Here is a 20,749-nt window from a genome sequence, read left to right as displayed (position 1 = left end):
GAAACATAGAAAACCTACAGCACAATACAGGCCCTTCGGCCCAGAGTTGTGCCCAACATGTCCCTACCTTAGAAATTACTAGGCTTACCTATAACCTATCTATTTTAGATAGCTCCATGTACCTATCTAAAAATCTCTTAAAAGACCCTATCGTATCCGCCTCCACCACCGTTGCCGGCAGCCCATTCCACACACTCACCACTCTGAATAAAAAACTTACCCCTGACATCTCCTCTGTACCTACTCCCCAGCACCTTAAACCTGTGTCCTCTTGTGGCAACCATTTCAGCCCTGGGAAAAAGCCTCTGACTATCCACATGATCAATGCCTCTCATCACCTTGTAATATATCAAGGTATCAAAAAATTTTAATAAAATGCTTCACTTTTAAAAAATTCAAACATTCTTCTGTTACTTCCAGATTTTACAATTATGCAGAGTAATTGGGAAATAGCTTGCAAGTCAAGCAAAATTGAGCATACTAGTTTCATACAGAATATTCCAAGATGCAGTGCGCTATTTTAAAAAAGCTAGACATTTAACCCTATCTGGATTTTCAGTCACCATTTTAGAAGAACCTAAGTAGAACTTCAATGCTTGTGAGTCAGTTGCCATTTCTGAATCCTCCAAACTGAAAAAATACCAAAATTTCTAAACCAAAATTTGCCTTAGTGCTCAAAAAGCACTGTAAACAAGACAAAGGAATGAACGACTTGAAAATCTGCAGATAACTGGTAACTCCCATAAGAGCTTCAGTTACTGAAAAAAAAAGTCCCAGAGACATACCAGTCCTCATTGGAGAGGTCCATGGAGGAAAGGGTGAGCAGTTTCTAATTCCTGGGCCTCAATATGTCAGAAGACTTATCCCTGGGCTCAATGCATTGACATAATTTAAAAGCCAGCACATTTCTACAGATGTACGGTGGAGAGCATTCTGACTGGTTGCATCACAACCTGGTATGGAGACTCCAATGCGCAGGATCGAAAGAGGCTGCAGAGGTTTGTAGACTCAGCCAGTTCCATCATGGGCACAATCCTCTTCACCACAGACATCCTCAAGAGGCAACATCCAAGAAGGCAGCACCCATCATTAAAGACTTGAACCATCTGCAGCATGTTGTTTTCTCATTACTACCAACAAGCAGTATTGTACCAGAGCTAAAGACCCACACTCAACATTTTAGGAACAGCTTCTTCCCCTCCACTACCAAAATTCTAGAGAGTCCATGAACACTATCTCACTATCCCTCTTACGCACTTTTTGTAAATCAACAGTAATTTGTCTTACACCATGCTGATGCCACAAAACAATATGTTTCACAACATGTCAGTGATAATAAAATCTGATTCAGATCAGATGCCTGGGATCTTCTTATAAATTCAGAAAACCAAACTGCCAGGATGTTACTCTCCATTTGGTCAAGTAGTGGAGATTGATTTGGTTGGAGGCAAATAGATTAAACTGAGCGAGAAGCGACAAGCTCTTAGATTCCATACCAAGCTTGACCTGTTACAGATTCAGAGATGCAACAAAGCTTTGAGACAGAGGTTGTTTTTAAAATACAAGGTGGTAAGCCATATTTGTTAAATTACAGTTGGGTTCAATCAGTTTCACTGTCAGTTTGATTTACTTTAAGATTCATTTTAAAGACTCATGTTTACAATATAGAGGGAAAAACTTAAAACGCACTCAGATTCTGAAAATGTGCCCTCCCTTTAAAAACATCTAGCCTTTATTAATTCCATGATAGAGAATCAACCTTTTAAGAATTCCTATGCAACTTACTTTAAATTATTGCCCCTCAATCAAAATTCTCCCTAATTTCAAAACAAACCAAATTCAAGATCCTGCCAAATTGCACAATAAATTTAATTTGAGATAATGTCTACTGCCACAACACATTAGCATTCACCCAGAGTATTCACCAACTTTGTCCAAAGACAGTCCTAGTCCTAGTACTTGCACCACCAATGACAAAAACAACTGATGTGGGCCAGCAAGCTGATGAGGGGCTAGAAAACATTAAAAAGCAGGAAGTAAAAATGTAGTAATCACAGAATTACTGCCAGTGCCATGGGTTAACAAATACAGAAATAGGAGTTCAAAGCAATTGTGTAGTTGGTGGGATAATGCACAAAACAGCCCTAGATTTGAAGCATCAGGACAAAATTGTATAATCTAAATCAGGTTTATTATCACTGACACGATAAGAAATTTGTTATTTTACGGCAGCAGTACACTGCAAAATATAAATAATTACTGCAGTAATGTAAAATAGTAAGGCAAAAAGGGAGCAAACTAGATAAGAGTAGGGAGAATATCTGCACATCAGGCAGGTTGCATAGCAGGACCAAAGAGGCTTTGCTAATGTTACTTTAGAACTGACGATGAGAACCTTAAAGGGAATCAAGAAGGAGAACAAAGCAGGAAAAGGAAGATAGAAAAGTAGTAAACAAACTAAATAGGCAGACAAAGCAACTTAGAGCAGGGGTCTCCACCTTTTTTGCACTGGGGGCTGGTTTAATATTGACAATATTCTTGCGGACTGGCCAACCAGGGGGCGGGTAGGGTTGCCAATGGACAAGAGTAACAGTCAAATACGTTGTGTTTACCCAGAGAAAGACTACAGTGACCAGGAAGCCTTGCGCAGGCACCAGTGCGCATGCGTGACCAACACTTTCGTGTACCTGCCGATTTATTCGGGATTTATTTCCCATGCAAATTGTTTCAGACGATTCTGTCCGGGGGGGGGGGGGGGGGGGGGGAGGGGGTGATGTTAATCACGACCGGAATATCAGTGATACACTCAATTTCGTTTCTAAAAGGGTTTATCTAACGAATTTAATATTAAACACACAGCGCATACTTTCCTCACATGAATATAGTGATAAGTCAATTATCAGGGGAGCTTGAAGTAAGTGTTGAACGAACTTCCAGTAGAAGTGTTCGATATTATCATTTAAAGAAAAATTGGATAGGTATACAGACAGGAAAGGAAAGGAATGGAGGGTTATGGGCTGAGTGCAGGTCGGTGGGACTAGGTGAGAGTAGCGTTCGGCACGGACTAGGAAGGGCTGGGATGGCCTGTTTCCGTGCTGTAATTGTTAAACGGTTATATAAATCAGTCAATAGCATCATAACATTTTAAGTAACATTTGGATATTAAACACACAGCACATATTTTCCCTGTATAAACATATAAAATCATTGCAACACACCAATATCACTGAATCAGTGGGAGCCCTGGGCTTGTTTCCCTGCAACAAGACGGTCCCATCGAGGGGTGGTGGGAGACAGCGATACTCAAAGGGGGTTCCTTGTGGCCAGTCTATTCCGCAATTTAGTTTTTGTTGCATTCATCGCGGAAAACTCCGCTTCGCAGAAAAATATTGTAAATGGAAGCAACGTTTTCAGTGCTTTCGTGGCTATCTCAGGATATTTAGCCTTGACTTTGATCCAGAATGCCAGCAGAGATGTTATGTCAAACATACTTTTCAGCCCATCGTCATTTGCAAGCTCGGGGAGTTGATCTCCTTCCCGCGCTGACACGGATGACGCGCGGGTCATGACCTCACATGCATTCAAGCTCAGCAGTGCGTGACAGGGAATGAGGAAAGGTGCAGCTGACTCATATCCTTTCATATGGCCAAATCATATCGTTTCCTCGTGGCCCGGTAGCGCATGCTTTGCGGCCCGGTACTGGTCCGTGGCCTGGTGGTTGGGGACTGCTGATTTAGAGGTTAGAGGTTAAAGTATAAATAAATATTACTAGCATTAGGCCATTAAGATAGGATTAATTACACGTCTATGATTCTATCTGTAACAGCTATAAGAATTTTTCAGAGAGGGTGGATTATCTCTGACTCTTTTTCTTTCCATTCAAGTCAGTGGAGGCTTAAACAGATCCTTCAAAACAAAACTTGATAGATTTCTTGATACCATAGGAATCAAATACAGGGAAGGAGCAGGAAATGTCATGGAGTTACAAGATAAGCAATGACCTCAATAAATAGCAGAAAAGGCTGGAAAGAGCAGATGGTTCACTACAGATCCTATTTCTTGTTGTTTTGTTTCCATGTTCTTAAGAACCACCTAAGAGTATAGAAGGAATACTTTCACCATAAGGACAGCCATTCAGAAAGACTGCCCGCTAACATCATCAATCAGAAAGAGTCAAATACTCATGCTAGAATTACTGGCCTTGCCTGCAATATTGCATTCCAAAAACAGAGCCTGCTAGACCTTCAATAAAACTCATGCAACATGAATTGCACTGTGTTTTGTGCATAAACCTATTAACTATATGATGCTACAAAATAAAGGCTCAAACCTACAAACAGAATGGGCAAAACTATGAATGAAATATCAAACCATACAAAACAGTAGTTAGAGATGCTAAAATTCCTCTTTCCTTCCATTCAAACTAATCTGCAGGATTCCATTCTCAACTCCATAACTACCCATTTACCAACTCAAAAGTTCACACGCTTCCCACAAGTATGAGCACAATCATAAAGCACACCCAACAGCATGTACAGAAATGGGCTACACACATTTACTTCTAGAGATTCTCAGCACCATGGTTCTAAGCCTTCTGATAGCAAACTCAAGAAATAGCTGACTTTAAAAAAAAAATGCTATGGTATGAGCCTGATAACTCAGTTTAGGTGGCATCTGTGGATTTTAAACTTCAGACATGTGGTGGATGCAGTCCAGTTCATCAAAGGGAAAGCTCTCTCCCCAGCATTGAGCACACTCCCACCATCCAGCCTACGGTCTCCTCCCACCGCTACCATCAAGTCTTAGGTCCAACACCACCAGGTTCAGTAAGTTTTTACCCTTCAACCATCAGGCTCCTGAACCAGCATGAACATCTTCACTCACCACAACACCAAACTGATCATTAAACACAACCTTTGGATTCACTTTCAAGGACTCAACAACTTTATGTTCTTTGTTTTGTTTATTTACAATACTTAGTATCATTTGTTTCTTTTTGGATTTGCACAATGTCAGTCTTTGCGTATAGTTTTTCATTTATTCTATTGTACTTTTGTTCTACTGTGATTACGTGCAAGAAAATTAACCTCATTGTAGTTTGACATATATACTTTGATAATAAAATTTACTTTGAACTTTTATTTTACTTTGACACTATCTATCCAAATCTATTTTCATTGGTAAGCTGAAAGCATGCTTGATTTATAGGATTCCAAATTTTAGTTCAACCATAAAAATTAAAAATAAAGACATTTCTTCAGGATACTAGTATATTATAGATGCCACTTTAAAATCTAATTATAGCTTCTGTAGTCAAGTGTTGGTATATACTAGACAACAAGAGAGGATTTTAATGCTCAAAATCACCAGGAAAAGATTTTAAATGGGAAGCAACATGAAAATTATGATACAACATTCAGGATATACCAATAAATTTACTAAAGCACAACCAAATAGTTCAAATTAAGAGGCAAGTTAATGGCTTAAAATAAGCAAAATCAAGGTTAACAAAAAATTAACTAATACTTTCAGTCAATCAGCTTGGTGAAAGAAAACACTAACAAGTTATTCTTGCAGCACAAGAGGCCATTTGACCCACATTCTTCCCCTCAGTGCGACAAGTATTTCCTTTTACATTTAATCCAATTCTATTAGCTATGTTCACATGACTTTTGTTGGTTAGCAACTTCAGATGCTTACTCCTGCATAAAAGTCTTTGTCATTAGACCACAAGATCATAAGACATTGGAGTAGAATTAGGCCATTTGGCCCATCACGTTTGCTCCACCATTCCATTATGGCTGATTTATCCCTCTCAACCCCATTCTCCTGTCCTCTCCCCATAACCTTTGATGCCCTGACTTATCAAGAGCCAATCAATCTCTGCTTTAAATATACTCAATGACTTAGCCTCCAAAGCCACCTGTAGCAATGAGATCCAGATTCACTACTCTGTGGGGGCTAAAGAAATTCCTTCTCATCTTTGTTCTAAATAGATAATGTGAGAAGTGGTTTAAAAACTGACCCCCCCCCCCCAAAACATCACTATTCACAAGCAGCCGCCAAGAAAAGGTACTTTTTATTCAGACTCTTTGCCTCCTGCCAGTCAGCCAATCCTCTAGTCTAAGACTGTGCCCTCTGGTCCTAGACTCATCACTATAGGAAAGCCCTTCCCTACACCCACTCTGCCTAGACTTTTCAATATTTGATAGGTTTCAATTAGCACGCTCTCATTCTTCTAAACTCTAAGTACAGGCCCAGAGTCAAATGCTCCTCATAAATTAGCTCTTTCATATCTGGAATCATTCTTGTTAACTTCCTCTGGACATGTTCCAATGCAAGCACATCTGTTCTTAGACAAGGAGCACAAAATTGCTCACAATACTCTTAAGTATGGTCTGACCAAACCCTTGTAAAGCCTCAACATTACATCCTTGCTCTTATATTCTAGTCCTCTCAAAATGAATGCTAACATTGTATTTGCCTTCCTTACCACTGACTCAACCTACAAATTAACTTTAAGGATTCCTATACAAGGACTCCTGTCTCTTTGCACCTGATTTCTGAATTTAACACCCTCCCCCAGCTTAGAAAGTAGTCTACAAGTTTATTCCATCTACCAAAGTACACGACCATACACTTCCCTACACTGTATTTCATCTCGCAAACAGGAATTCTGCAGATGCTGGAAATTCAAGCAACACACATCAAAGTTGCTGGTGAACTCAGCAGGCCAGGCAGCATCTTTAGGAAGAGGTACAGTCGACATTTCAGGCCGAGACCCTTTGTCAGGACTAACTGAAGGAAGAGTTAGTAAGAGATTTGAAAGTGGGAGGGGGAGGGGTAGATCCAAAATGATAGAAGACAGGAAGGGGAGGGATGGAGCCAAGAGCTGGACAGGTGATTGGCAAAGGGGATATGAGAGGATCATAGGTCGGGAGGCCCAGGGAGAAAGACAGGGGGAGAACCCCCAGAAGATGGGCAAGGGGTATAGGCAGAGGGACAGAGAGAGAAAAAGGAGAGTGAGAGAAAGAAGTGTGTATAAAAATAAATAACGGATGGGGTACGAGGGGGAGGTGGGGCATTAGCGGAAGTTAGACATCTCTTTGCCCATTTTCCAAATCTGCAGCCTTCTGCAAACTTCGTTTTCCTCAATACTACTTGCCCTTCCACTTATCTTTGTATTGTCCACAAACTTGGCAAGAAAACCATCAATTTCCTCATCCAATTATTGAGATAATGTGAGAAGTGGTCTAAAAACCAACCTCGTGCAACACCACTAGTCACAAGCAGCCACCAAGGTCCTTTTTGTTCAGACTCTGCCTCCTGCCAGTCAGCCAATCTTCTATCCATGTTCGTATCTTTCCTGTAAAACCACGAATACAAAGTTCTTTTCTTGTAAGCAGCCTCACGTACAGCACCTTGTCAAAGGCCTGTTGAAAATTCAAGTAAACAACATCCAATGATTCCCCTTTGTCTATCCTGCCTATTATTTCCTCAAAGAATTCTAACAGATTTGTCAGACAAGATTTCTCCTTATGGAAACCATACTGACTTTGGCCAAGTACCCCACAATCTCATCCTTAATAATAGACTCCAAAAGTTTCCTAACCACTGAAGTCAGGCTAACTGGCCTATAATTTCCTTTCTTCCGCTTCTCTTGCTTCTTAAACAGTGGAATGACATTGTCATTTTCTAGTCCACTGGAACCATTCCAAAATCTAATGATTCTTGAAAGATCATTAGTAATGCCTCCACAATTTTTTAAGCTAACTCTTCCAGAACTCAGGGTTGTAGTCCATCTAATCCGGGTGATTTATCCTCCTTCAGCCTTTTCAGCTTCCCAAGCATTTTCTTCTTTGTAACAGCAACAACACTCACTTCTACCCCCCCCCCACCCCAGTACACTTGAATTGCTGGCATTCTGTTAGCATCTTCTACAGTGAAGACTGATGCAAAATACTTAAAAGTTCCTCCTCAATTTCTTTGTCCCCCTAATATTCCCACTCCAGTGTCATTTGAGTGGTCTGATATCCACTCTCGCCTCTTAATTTACATATAGGTCGACCTTCACTAATCCAGCACTATTGGGACCTGAGGAGTGCCAGATTAGTGAAAATGCCAAATTACAGAAGGATCACATTAAGCATAATCATTATCGAAGGAACTGGATTACAGGTAGTCAGATTAGTGAAGGGTAACCTGTATTTGAATAAAACTTTTAGCATCTTTTACATTGTCTAGCTTCCCTTCACATTTCAGCTTCTCCCTTTTTGGCTCTTTTAGTTGCAGACTACTTTTAAAAAAATATAAATCTTCCCAATCCCAAATTTCCATTAATTTTTGGGCTTTTATATACATCCTCCTCCTATGCCATCTCTGACTTCCTTTGTCAGCCACAGTTGCTTATCCTCCCTTTAGAATCCTGCATCTTCTGAATTGCCCCAAGAAACTCAAGCTATTGTTGTCCTACCATCATCCCTGTTCATGTCTGCTTCTAATCGACTTTGGCCAGCTCCTCTCTCATGCTTCTGTAATTCCCTTTACTCCACTGCAATACTAATATATCTGACTTATCTTCTCCCTCTCAAACTGCAAGGTTATCTCTATCAGATGATCACTGCTTCCAAAGGGTTCCCTTACCTTAAGATCATTATCAAATTTGGTTTATTACACAACACTAGAATTGCCTTTCCTCTAGTGGACCCAACCACAAGCTGCTCTAAAAAGCCATCTCATAGTCATTCTACAAACTTCCTCTTTTTGAAACCAACACCAACCTCATTTTCCCCAATCTACCTGCATACTGAATTCACCCATGACTACTATAACATTGCCCTTTCTACATAGCTTTTCTATCTCCCATTTGTGATTTGCATCCCCTATCCTGGCTACTCTTAAGGCTTGTATACTATTCCCATCAGGGTCTTTATACCCTTGCAGTTTCTTAACTCTACGCACAAGGATTCTGCATCTTCTGTTCCTTTGCCACCTCTAAGGATTTGATTTCAGTTTTTTTTAAAAAAACCCAAAAGCACCCCACTGTTTACTCTAAGCTAAGTGGGTACATGGATGTGCAGTAGCTGAAATGTACCCGTGCTCACAGCCTTTGTTGCATAGCTGGAATTTTCTTTTATATAATTTTTAATATCTAATCACTTGGATTATAGATTTACTGACAATGAGTAAAGAGAATAGCAAGCTTTTCAGAATCATTTAATAGCACCGGCATTTGTCATGAAAGTTGTTATCTTTGCAGCATCAATAAAATTACAGTTAAACATTAATTAAATGAAATTAGTGCAAAAAATAGAAATAATAAGTAGTGCTTATGAGTTCAATGCCCTTTCAGAAATCCAATGGCAGCAGGGAAGAAGCTGTTCCTGAATTGTTGACTGTGTGCCTTTAGGCTTCTGTATCTCTTGCCTGATGTCATCAACAAAAACAAGACATGACCTAGGTGACAGGAGAAGGGTCGTTAATGATAGATGTCACCTCTTTGAGGCATCCTGGAAGATGTCCTGGATACTACAGAGGCTAGTGTCCATGACAGAGATGACTAAGTTTACAAATCTTTACAGCTTATTTTGATACTGTGCAATAGCACATCTGTAGAAAGTTGTGAGTGTCTTTGTTAACACACCAAATCTTCTCAAACTCCTAATGAAATATAGATGCTGTTGCACCTTCTTTTGACCCTGTTGCTATTGCAAATACAACCAATTTTGAATTTAGAAAAAATATCATAAAGTATGACTAAAAACTCAGCTACTATTATGAACTATGATGAAAGTACTGCCTCAAAAATATCACAGGAATACTGTGATTACAAATTGCTAAAACTGGTTCAATTAAAACATTCACTGATACATTGAACTACGTACTTAGAAACAAAGAACCTGAATTGTCTATTCTTGTTTACATCATTGGAACTTCAAACTTCTAGGGCTCACTGCAAATATGGATTCAGTCTTATGAATTCAATCAAATGTAATCCAGAAACAGACAATAAGTGGAACATTTGGATGATCTAATGAAGAGCAAGATGCATCTCTCATCTAGATGCAAAATTAATTTGGATGGTGTTTATAGACAATGGATTTGTAATTAAGACAGCAGAGGAAACGTCTACAAAACATGAAAGATTTTCCTTTGTTTCATTATATTCTTCCAATAAATAACATCAAAAGGTGATTTTAATTTTTTTATTATAAATATTCATAGTATGCATATTACAAAAGTGCTGTGCAGTTTTGCAGTTTTCAGGCTGTGTAAAAATTTCCTGCTCAGGGCAATGGGTGGTCTGCAAAGCTGTATATTAAAAAAAAAACAAACAAACAAACAGGGAAATTAGAGCCCTCCCCTTCTGCCTACCAGCCTGTCCTTTCAACACAAGGTGTATACTACAATGTTAAGCCCCCAACTACACTTTTCTTTCAGCTACAACTCAGTGATGTTCACTTGCACTACGCGATCTATCTTATTGCATATACTGAGTGTATTCAAATACAACACCTTTAGTTCCATATTCATCACCCTTCCCAGTTTTACCTTGTTACACTCCAATGCATCACACTGATGCAATTTCTGTCCATCCTTCCCTAGTCTTACTACACTATTTGTGCTCCAACTGCCCCATCCTCAGCCTTATCTCTCTAGTTCCCATCACCCCCTCCCAAATTAGTTTAAACCTTCCCCAAAAGCTCTAGCAAACTTGCCTACAAAAATATTGGTCCCCTTCAAGTTCAGGTGTAACCAGTCCTTTTTGTACAGGTCAAACCTTTCGCAATGATCCAGAAACTCAAAATGCCTCCCCCATAGCAGCTCCTCAGCCACTCATCTGATAAATCATCCTCATCTAACCCTCACTGGCACATGGCACAGGCAGCACTAATTTTTATTACTGTCTTACATTTGGAAACTTTGATTAAAAATGGTAACAGCTTTATCAGTTCTCCCCTTGAACTACTTGTTCTAGAAGAGAACAAACTCAACTTCTCTATCTCACACGAGCTTTTCGTCCCTAGCACAATGTTGAGAAAATTCACAATGATGGCAATGACATCCTTCTAGACTAGGAAAACAAATTCAGCCACAAAAGTGGAGTTTTCCATAACTATCTTCTTTTACACTCACCCCCATGTCTATAGAAACCCAAGTAGTAACAGCAGCCTATTGAGACTGCTCTGCCACCCAGTAAGATCATCGCTGACCTGGCCATGGAGTCAGTTCCACTGTTCTACACCGCCCCCCCACCAAATAATCTTCAATTCCCCTGTTATGTAAAAATCTGTGTTAAGTGATTTAATGAGGTAGCCTCTACTACTTTCTCGGGCAGAGAATTCCAGATTCACTCCTCTGGGAAAAGAAATACTTCATCTGTATCCTAGAGATATTAAATATTTAAAGTGATAAATAAGGATTAATAAGCAAAACCAACACTCCACCTTAAAACTTGTGAATATAACCTCAACTACCGTATCACTGAGCCTTATCCTAAAATGAATCATTTTACCCCTTTTTAAACCAACCTTCTGCACCACTGAGATGTTCAATTAAGTTCCGAACAAGTCCTCAAGTCACTAAAAGTATCATGTAGTCATCAATTTTTTTTTTCCAGCCCTGATGAAGGGACTCAGCCTAAAAACCCTTGACCATTTATTCTTTTCCATAGATGCTACCTGGCCTGCTGGGCTCCTCCAGCAATTTGTGTATATTACTTTGATTTCTAGCATCTGCAGATTTACTCTTGTATGTAGTCATCAAAATTTAATAGTACAATATTTTACAATGTTAGCTATTCTATAAAGTCAATTATAAAACTAGAAAGAATTTTGATTATACACAAAGATGTCCTATGGACCCTTAATTCAATTTGAAATTCTTTAAAACATCAAACATTTAACCATAACACTATTGCCTTAAGTATGCTTAATGTGAGGTTTGTTTACTTTTCTTCTAAACAGTCACTTAACTGATAGTTTAGTAAGCAATTTACACCAGCAAAAGTGAACAGCCGACAGTGGAAAGTATTTTTGACAATAATCTGCAACGCAAAAAACACTCAATTCCTATAATCTTTTGAAAGAAACAACTTTAGATCCCAAGTTTAGGACATTACATAGAAGAGAAGAGATTATTGCAGACCAAAACCTTCGTAAATTTGTAATGGAAAGTTAAGCCACAAAGCAAATTAACCTTATATAAAAAAAAATCTGAATATAGGTCAATCATCTGTGGTTAAAATGCTAGAATCTACAATGTAGAATGAAATAAATATTGCTTGCACTAGATGAGGTTTTTAGTAACATTTAATCAAGAAATGCAAAAAATGTTTATAATTCTTGGTACTCCCTCAAGACACAAGGATCAGCTCAAAGCAAATCTGAATGGAAAAATGCAGCCGACTGTGTTCCACAGAAATTTGCAACAAATTATAACTGTTAGAAAATAACAATGGCATTAATTTATGAAAATTGCAAGATATACAGATGGACACTTTAGCCAAGAATTAACATACATTATAAATTACTCATCCTTGAAATATTCCCAAAAGAAAAATGTGGTCAACAATTACATCTAAACTCTCAGGAACTCTCTGGATTACAAATGACCCAACTTAAAAATCCATCCTCCTCCAAATTCTCCCAATTTTAAAGCATTGGTCAAATTAATAATAGATCTTTCATGTTATTCCCCAATAGATGGACACAGTATATATCCCATTACTTCATTTATGGGTGATTATTAAATGAAATGAAATAATTAAAATGATCTAACTTACTATAGAAATTCCTAACTTATGGAGAACCATTGGTAAATTGGTTTATTATTGTCACAAGGAACAGTGAACTATTTTTGCAGCCATCGATACAGATTTCATTACAACAGGGCACTGAGATAGTACAATGAAAACAACGCAAAATCAAGTGTTACAGTTAGAGAAAGTGCAGTGCAGGTAGCCAATAAGATGCAAGACCATAACAAGGTAGATTGCAAGACCAAGAGTCAATCTTATTCATTTAGAGGACCAATGAAGTGTTTCTAAGGTTGTAATAGCCAGGGGGTCGTAATGGGGACAAGCTCCCACTATCTATTAAATGTTTACAATGGCACGCACCTCAAATAGCTTCTGACAACCAAGCCAGTGCCTGGCCCTTCATACATGGCTCAGTTACTAAGCCCAACAGAACAGTTTCACTGACCGAAGGAGCAAAGATGAGTTACTGGTGCCTTAAAACAAATAGGGCTCATCTGTCGTGGTTGACAGCTCATCTAAAAGGAAAACTGATCTCAAACCTCCGCTGCCCGGCAGCAGCTATACCCACTCATGGGGAAGGCTTCAGGAGTAAACTCCGAAAGAAAAATCTGGACCTGGAAACCCAAAGCGGTCCTATGTTGAGTTCAAAGTTGACTAGCAACTCCTGCGACGCTGCTGGTGCAAAATTGTATTGGTCTCTCTGATTCCTTTGGGTTCATCAGTGCATGGAGTTTACTACATGGGCAACTACCGTGGCTTGCAGTATCTAGACAGCTAGGACATGATATCAATGGTCAACCCTGACCAACGAAGGCATCGGAGAAGAGTTTTATAGCAGAGTGATCAGGACTGAAATCCTTAGGCAAGCTAGGAATTTATGTGAATAGCCATTTTGGATCTCAAGAACTACAACTAATTTCATTAATCTGCTCTGATACAGGCTGAATAATAAATTTGGATGGACTTCTCTTCAAATGTAAATGATTGCATAATACATCAACTCTAGGAAGGAGACAGTTCAACACATTTTTAAAAAATCACCAATATAGTACTTCGCAGTTCAAGTCTATATTATTTGTCACGGTCTTGAAATGGAACCCGGGGCAATTCTTCTAATGCTGAAACCTAATGTTGCCCCTTCTGGAATATGGAAAATAATAAAGGGAATTTTTATGAATGGAGGCTAATAAGATGAAAAGCAGCTATAAAAGATTTGCAAAGGGCAAACAATGATCAGGTTTAAATACCAATGACTGATTGAATTTTACAAGGTTTCAGGCAACATTCATAGACTGAACCCAAATGCATTTGGGGAAAAAAAAACAAAATTTACTCAATTCACAAACAGATTGCCAACAAGGATTTGTTGCCAGTTATGCAGGAAAGTGCTAAGTGAACTGGGGGGGGGGGGGGGGAAAGAGATGTGGGGGAGGAAATCACTGACTGAATGCCCACAATGGAGTAATGAAGGATTATTCTCACCAGTTAGATGAACCGAGGGGTCACAAATCTATCACCAAAAGGTACACAGGCTGTTATAAAAACTGCTACATGGTGATAATGAGAATATGCAATTCTTTGCTACAAAAACTTTGTAACTGTGTGCAATACTACATCTCAAATGAACAACTTGCAAGTAGAACTGTAACAATGAATTTCTTCCCTCAAGAAACATGAGTGGATGGAATTTCACAATTGCTGGAAGTCCATTAACTTTGTTCAATAGTACAAACAGATTTGAGGTAGCATGAGATGCATCTTCTTAACCAAATTATAGCCATGCTTGAAATTTGTAGCTTTTAACTTGCCACAGTCAAGATTAATATGGAGACCAGACTCTATCCCCATGCATCCCAGTTCACAAGGCTTATGTATCAAGAACAAGAAAGCAAGAGTTAAAAATACAAGGATTAAGTGTTCCATTAAATACACAAACGCTGCTTTTAAATTTCACTGATAAAAGTGCTGATATATTGGAGAACTTTATCCATTGAGATATAGAATAAAAATTGTACAACACTGATTTTACTAAAAAGGCTGCAATTTATATCATAAAGAGTTTGAATTCAGCAAATAGTGGATTCCAGTTAATTGGGCCGTCAATTAATTGGGGCAGCTGCTTATTTGGGGCAACTCTTAAAGAACAAAAATCCAGAGAATAGCTACAATTCCCTTCACTTGTTTGGGACATCATGCCACTTAATTAGGACAGGTAATAACTGCCATAGTTTTTAAACTAGTGTCAGACACATGCACTTGTGTGGCCATTAGACACTACACCATGCTTAGAGCAAGAAGTTTTTAAAATAATGCCAGTCGCTTATATATGAAAAGCTTTTCTTTTGGTCACCGGAAGTGGCCAAGAAATAAGTGGCAAGACAATTCAGAACTGTTGAACTCTGCTCACTGCAGTTTCAAGCATTCAGATTTTGAGATGCCAGAATTGGCCAGAAGTGAAAATGAAATAATTTCACTAGTTAGCAGCTATGAAGAATGTGAAGGTACTTACTGTCACGTTGAATGCTACAATGAAAATATTTTGTAGGATGCAATTGTTGATAACATTGCATCCAAGCACTCCATTATCTACACTAATTGTCTGCACTGATTGTCCTTTTACAGTTAAAAGAATGCAGTATCTTCCATCAATAACTATTAGGAACCAATAGTTTTATAGTACTATGGCAGGTATTGATAGGGTAATAATTTGTTCCGATTTCACTAAAATACATTTATTACTCAGTTAAACTGTCATTTGTCTTTTTTTCATTTAACAATTTCCATAAAGTTTTGGTTATTGGGACACCCACTTAATTGGGCTAAGTACTGGTCTCAATGTGTACCATTTAACCAGTATCCACTGTATTTACAAGAGCAAAATTTCACCATATTGAAAAAAGTCACAACTTTCAATTGCAGCACTATAATTGCAATTCAGTATCATTAGTGAAGCATTCAAAGGATATTCTTAAATTTTTTCAACCTCAGTACTACCCTTATTGTAATTCCTCTGCAGTGGTCATTTTATAATTTAACAGATTTTATTCAATTGCATATTTTCACGTGTGAAATTGAAAGGGTTAAGGGCAAACAGCAATAGTCAGTGATGATGTTATGCTATTCAAACTTTTACTTTGATTACCCAATTACAAGTTATAAACTGGATTGAGCTGAAAAACCAACAATTCAATTCACTGGCTGAACACTGCCACTGTCTCAAAAGCCAAATACAAGATTCTAATAAACAAAGAATTCCCCATCAAAGAATATATAGTTATTCTTACACCAAAATTACTCTGCTATGTTTAAAAATAAAAAAAGCTCGAAGTATAAAGTGAGAAATGAAACTACTACACTGCCTGCAGGAATCCGAAATTACTAATATACACCAGATATGCAACTTGACTCAGGATTACTCATTTAAAATGTTCTTCTTTGCTTTTCAGTTATCAATTACTTTGTATTTCAAGATTAAGTGTCACGCCTCAAATTTGCTAACGCCCTGCAACACGGCCTCGATTATGGAACTACAATATTTTCTGAGATTACTACAACGGCGCTAACTCTTTGGAAACCGAATTCATGTGACCAGCTGAGATATGCCAATGAAAACAAACATGCATCATTTACTTTATGGAAAGGAAAGTCACAAATTTACAGGCCTCAAGTATTTTCACCTCCATTCAAGAATTGAAACCAGTCACAAATGTCGATTTTTTTTTTGCTTTCCAACGCACAGACGCGCGTAGGTATTTCTTCCAACAGCTCTCTGCATTGAGTTCACTAAAAAGTCCATTTAAACCAAAGTACGTATCGTGCCTCACACTGCCCACAAAACATTGCGTAACGTATGACAACAAAAAAATTCCGAAATCAATTTCTCGTAGCCCAATGTTATGCATTGCTACATACTTCAAGATAGAAACTTGATATTAATCAAGTATCTTTTGCAATTTCCATTACTGAAGAAAGAAAGATTTATGCAACCAGCAAGAGCCAGCAAATTTTGTTGGGGCTAAATTACAACTTGAACCATATTGATGTGGGTCACTTTACTTTAGCTGAACAAGAAAACGCAAAACAAATTATTTGGAAGTCAAGACCTCTTGCAAAGCTTTAAACTTCGAATAGAAAAATCCAACATGCTATATCTCAATAAACTCCAGACTTTAATAATAGGTTCTAGCGTCAAAATAACTAGATTCCAGTCCGTTTAAATTTTCAATATATTCAGCAATGCACTTTGAAACTATAACCCTCGCCACCATGCCAATTACACTATTCGAACTCACCTAATGCAGTATAATATAAATTATCTAAAATTATCAAGTTCAGTGTCAAGAGAGCATAGCAAACAAACTTAACAAATACCAGTTGGAGATGCAAAACACATAAAACAGAATTGGTACAGAGCACCTGCGAAATTTTACAGCGCTGGTGGAATATGCAAAAATGACCTACTGTGCAAACTCTTAGCAACAGATCATGCCAACTCTCGCCTCGTACCTACCAGACTACTCCGAAGGCTCCATATCCGATGGGTCTGTCGGGCTCGATGTCCAGCTGATGTGCCTTGGCGGCGGCGGCAGCAGCGTGAATTTGCACCGTGGCGGCGGCGGCGGCGGGCGCCGGGGACGGGAAATACGGTGCTTGAGCCGGGTTCAGCATCGCCGCTGCCGCCGCCGCCGCCGCGGCAGCAGCAGCAGCGGCGGCGGCAGCCGACGAGGACGAAGAGGACGACGACGACGAGGCGGCGGCGGCGCCGGAGGCCGGGTGGTGATGATGCTGGACCGGGTGTACCGCTGTACCGATGCCGCCCCCTCCTCCACCGGCGCCGCCGGCAACACCACCGGCGGCTCCGGGATGTAGATGATGGTGGGAATGCGACTGAGGAGGCGGCGGCTGCTGCTGCTGGTTGTTGTGGTGATGGTGGTGGTGGTTGTTGTGATGGTGGTGGTGATGGTGGTGATGATGGTGGTGGGCGGCCCCGGCGCCGTTATAAGCCATCAGCTTGGCGACGCTCTGGCGCTGCTGGCCCGCCGCCGCCGCCACCGCCGTGCTGGTACCGCACAGCGCCATGACCAACGGACGCGGCGCGCGCCCGGCTCGCGCCCTCCCCGGCCCCGGCCCCGCCTCGGCCGCACTGCCCTCGCTCCGTGCCGACCCGCCGCTTCCTCCTCTAGACCATTTTCCAGCAAATTCCACCTCCCCTCCTCCTCCTCTCCTCGCGGCTCTTCCTCGGGAAACCCCTTTAATCCGACTCCTCTCAAAGGATAAAATTACGGAGCACTTTCACCTCATACATGAGGTGGACGTAGGAAAGTTTTTAAATCCAACATCCATAAAGGAATCGGATTCTTTTTTCCCCCCTTTAAACCCCCCCACCCACCCGCCCCCCAAACTAGCAACAGCAGTGAAACTAAACACGGAACCTTCGAGCGACCGGCAGTCCCACCCCCCGCCGATTGCTCCCTCCCCTCCCGCTCGGCTGCCGGACCGTGCGCATCCTAACACGGTAGTCGGAAGCGCAGCCACCATCCCGCCCTTAAGCCACATCCTCAGCTCTTATTGGCTGACCTTGGACCTGATTGATGAACCATCCGCCCAATGGAGGTGCACGCTCCCTGGACGTCCAGGTATCCAAGCGTGCTGCAAGGGCGGGCGTTCGCTTGAGGTTTTTTTGAAGCTTTAAAGTTAGGTTGAGCGGGCACAAAGGGCACGTGACCTGGATGCTCTCCCATGAAGCCCAGAATGCCTGAGAGGAGACAACTCTTGTTAAGATGGGACCCCAACTGGTAAATTGAAGGAATCACAAGGAATGAGTGTAAGTTAGCCTAAGGCTTGAAAGTGTCTTCTTCCCTATGGGATTTAAAATAAAGTTTTAAATACGTACTGTACTTAAAGCGCATTTTTTATATTGCATATGAAGTGATCTATTAATCCTTCCTTTGGGATGGATTACATTTGGCTCTGTGTTCAATGGTAACGTTAGCATCGGGCTGAAATATGTGAAATATGTTTTATGGGAAATAATAAATCAACTTTGGAGGTGGATTTGCTTCTATGTACCATAACAGCAATAATATAGTTCTTAAAGACAGAAACTAGTTCATTAACCACTCTAATGTTCAGATAAGATTGCTTGACAATGACAATATTAATACATTATTTTACACATACAGTATAAAATAATCTATTAAATGCTCACTTGAGAATGTGTTATATTTAGGTCACTTCGTTACCAAATCTGATAGCAACTTGCTTATAGAACTGAGGGCTGGCTTTCTATGCAGATAATATGCAGAATGTTTCTTTTATGCTAGATTCATCTTAGGTAGTGCCAGTTTTCCTTTCTTGCATTGCCATTCTTAGGATAGGCATGCAATTTCTTTTAAAGGTGCAAGGATGTTGCACACTGGCTGCTGTGTGCTCTTGATAGATTTTTCTTAAATATTTATTGAAGGGATATGAACCTACATTTAACTGCTCAGCTCCGATTTGGCCTTGAGAAGCTGGTGGTGAGCTGCCGCCTTATTCACTGTGGTCCCTGAGGTGTAGGTATACTTGTGATGCTGTTGGGGAGATTTTTCCACAATTTTGACTCTGTGAGGATGAAGGAACAGCAATGTATTTCCTTGTCAGGATGATGCGTGGCTTGGAGACTAGCTTGCAGGTGGAGGTGCTTCTGTGCTTTTCCTGCCTTTGTCCTTCTAGCTGGTATAAGTTGTGGTTTGGAAGGTGCCTAGTCCAACAGCCAGGAGATCCAAGAGGACAACCATACTCTAATACAGAAATGTAACAAGTATAAATACGTGAACTCATGTACAGATTTCTTCTTGGATGGCGTCAAGGATTCCTTATTTCTGCTACAGATTTGTGCATCCTGAGGAGGGTACCACAGAAGGGGCAAATGGTGGCTGATGGTGTTGGTAGGTGAGTAGTTTATGTACTCACTGGGCTCTTGTACAATCTCAGTGCACGCTCTTCAGATTCTAATACCATCCCCAAGGTTTCTTTTCCAGTTTTGTCATGGGATAGAGATTCCAAGGAGTCAACATTTCATCAAGGAGACTGTGGAATACACAAATCACTCCATTGTTTATTTCACTACTATGTTCAATATAATATTAGCTAAGTACAGTACTTAAGATATGTTTTATTTGGTATGGTGGTGAATATTAGTAGCTCGGGTTGATGCGTTTGATGTTATCATGTTTGCCAAGCTTGGCAAATTAGCTTGCAGATGTTTCATCACCAGTCGAGGAGACATCCTCAGTGTGTAGTTGTTGGTGTTTCTGGGAGTGCTTGCATTTATATAGCCCCACCATCTGCTTGTCTCAGTCCTGATTGGCTACCCCTTCAATTGCCCTTTAAATTCTATTGGCTCATTCTTCTTTGACTCTCAGGGGTTCATAGATGGATACGTATCATAGCTGGATCATATTTTATTTGATCTACATACACTAATAGCTCCTGTGAGGTGGGTTATATTTGTATCATTTCATTTTGGAAGTTTAATATTTAAGACAATATTTTGCCATAAACTTGTATATACATGTAACACTCTGTAAGGTTTCTCTGCTAATATAATGGTTTCTCTGTAGCAGAGTGTTTGGGTTATGACTAGAGATAACAGGGGCTTTGGAATGTGTGCCATCCAATGAGAGGCATGTTGTTTTTTTCTTGTGGGTCTGAGAGAAGGTATTCATGGTATTTTGTCGGTGAGAGATGAAGAGAGAAGACGCAGGTGGAGAGAATTGGTAGACCACAGGACAGAGTGGACTTGGAGCGGGGATCCAGGAGTCAACAACTCTCGGAGGAGGTCGCTGGGGAACGAATGGACGGAACCATGAGCTCCAACGTGCATGTTAGACTATTTCATTAAAATGGGCCCTTTTTCTTTTTATTTTCTTTATTAACCCTATAGTCAGATTAAGAATTATAAATCTCAGTCGTTTAATTGCATATGGTGTACTGTCTGATATTCTG

General features: G+C 40.0%; 1 protein-coding gene and 1 long non-coding RNA gene across 4 annotated transcripts in view; one reads left to right on the top strand and one right to left on the bottom strand.

Annotated features, from left to right (window-relative positions):
- The window catches only part of nlk2 (nemo-like kinase, type 2), a 176,522-nt gene extending 158,391 nt beyond the window's left edge, over positions 1–18,131 (bottom strand). For 2 of the 3 annotated variants that reach the window (XR_011883145.1, XM_072243367.1), the window contains exon 1: positions 17,271–18,130. Coding sequence is in view for 2 of the 3 variants with exons in the window: in XM_072243367.1 (XP_072099468.1) it covers positions 17,271–17,839 (569 nt within the window). In the remaining variant the exon portion in view is untranslated. Of the gene's footprint in view, positions 1–17,270 lie in introns of all 3 variants that reach the window. The other variant, XM_072243366.1, reaches the window with a different exon arrangement.
- An 87-nt stretch (positions 18,132–18,218) lies between these two features.
- LOC140187734 (uncharacterized) overlaps positions 18,219–20,749 on the top strand; it is a 55,859-nt gene continuing 53,328 nt past the window's right edge. Inside the window, exons 1-2 of the long non-coding RNA XR_011883143.1 lie at positions 18,219–18,584; positions 19,633–19,693. This is a non-coding gene — a long non-coding RNA (uncharacterized lncRNA). The remainder of the gene's footprint in view (positions 18,585–19,632; positions 19,694–20,749) is intronic.

The sequence above is a fragment of the Mobula birostris genome, chromosome 25 (assembly GCF_030028105.1).
Source record: "Mobula birostris isolate sMobBir1 chromosome 25, sMobBir1.hap1, whole genome shotgun sequence".
Lineage (NCBI taxonomy): Eukaryota > Metazoa > Chordata > Chondrichthyes > Myliobatiformes > Myliobatidae > Mobula > Mobula birostris.
The sequence above is the reverse complement of the archived record's forward strand: the minus strand, read 5'-3'. Positions and strand labels throughout refer to the sequence as shown.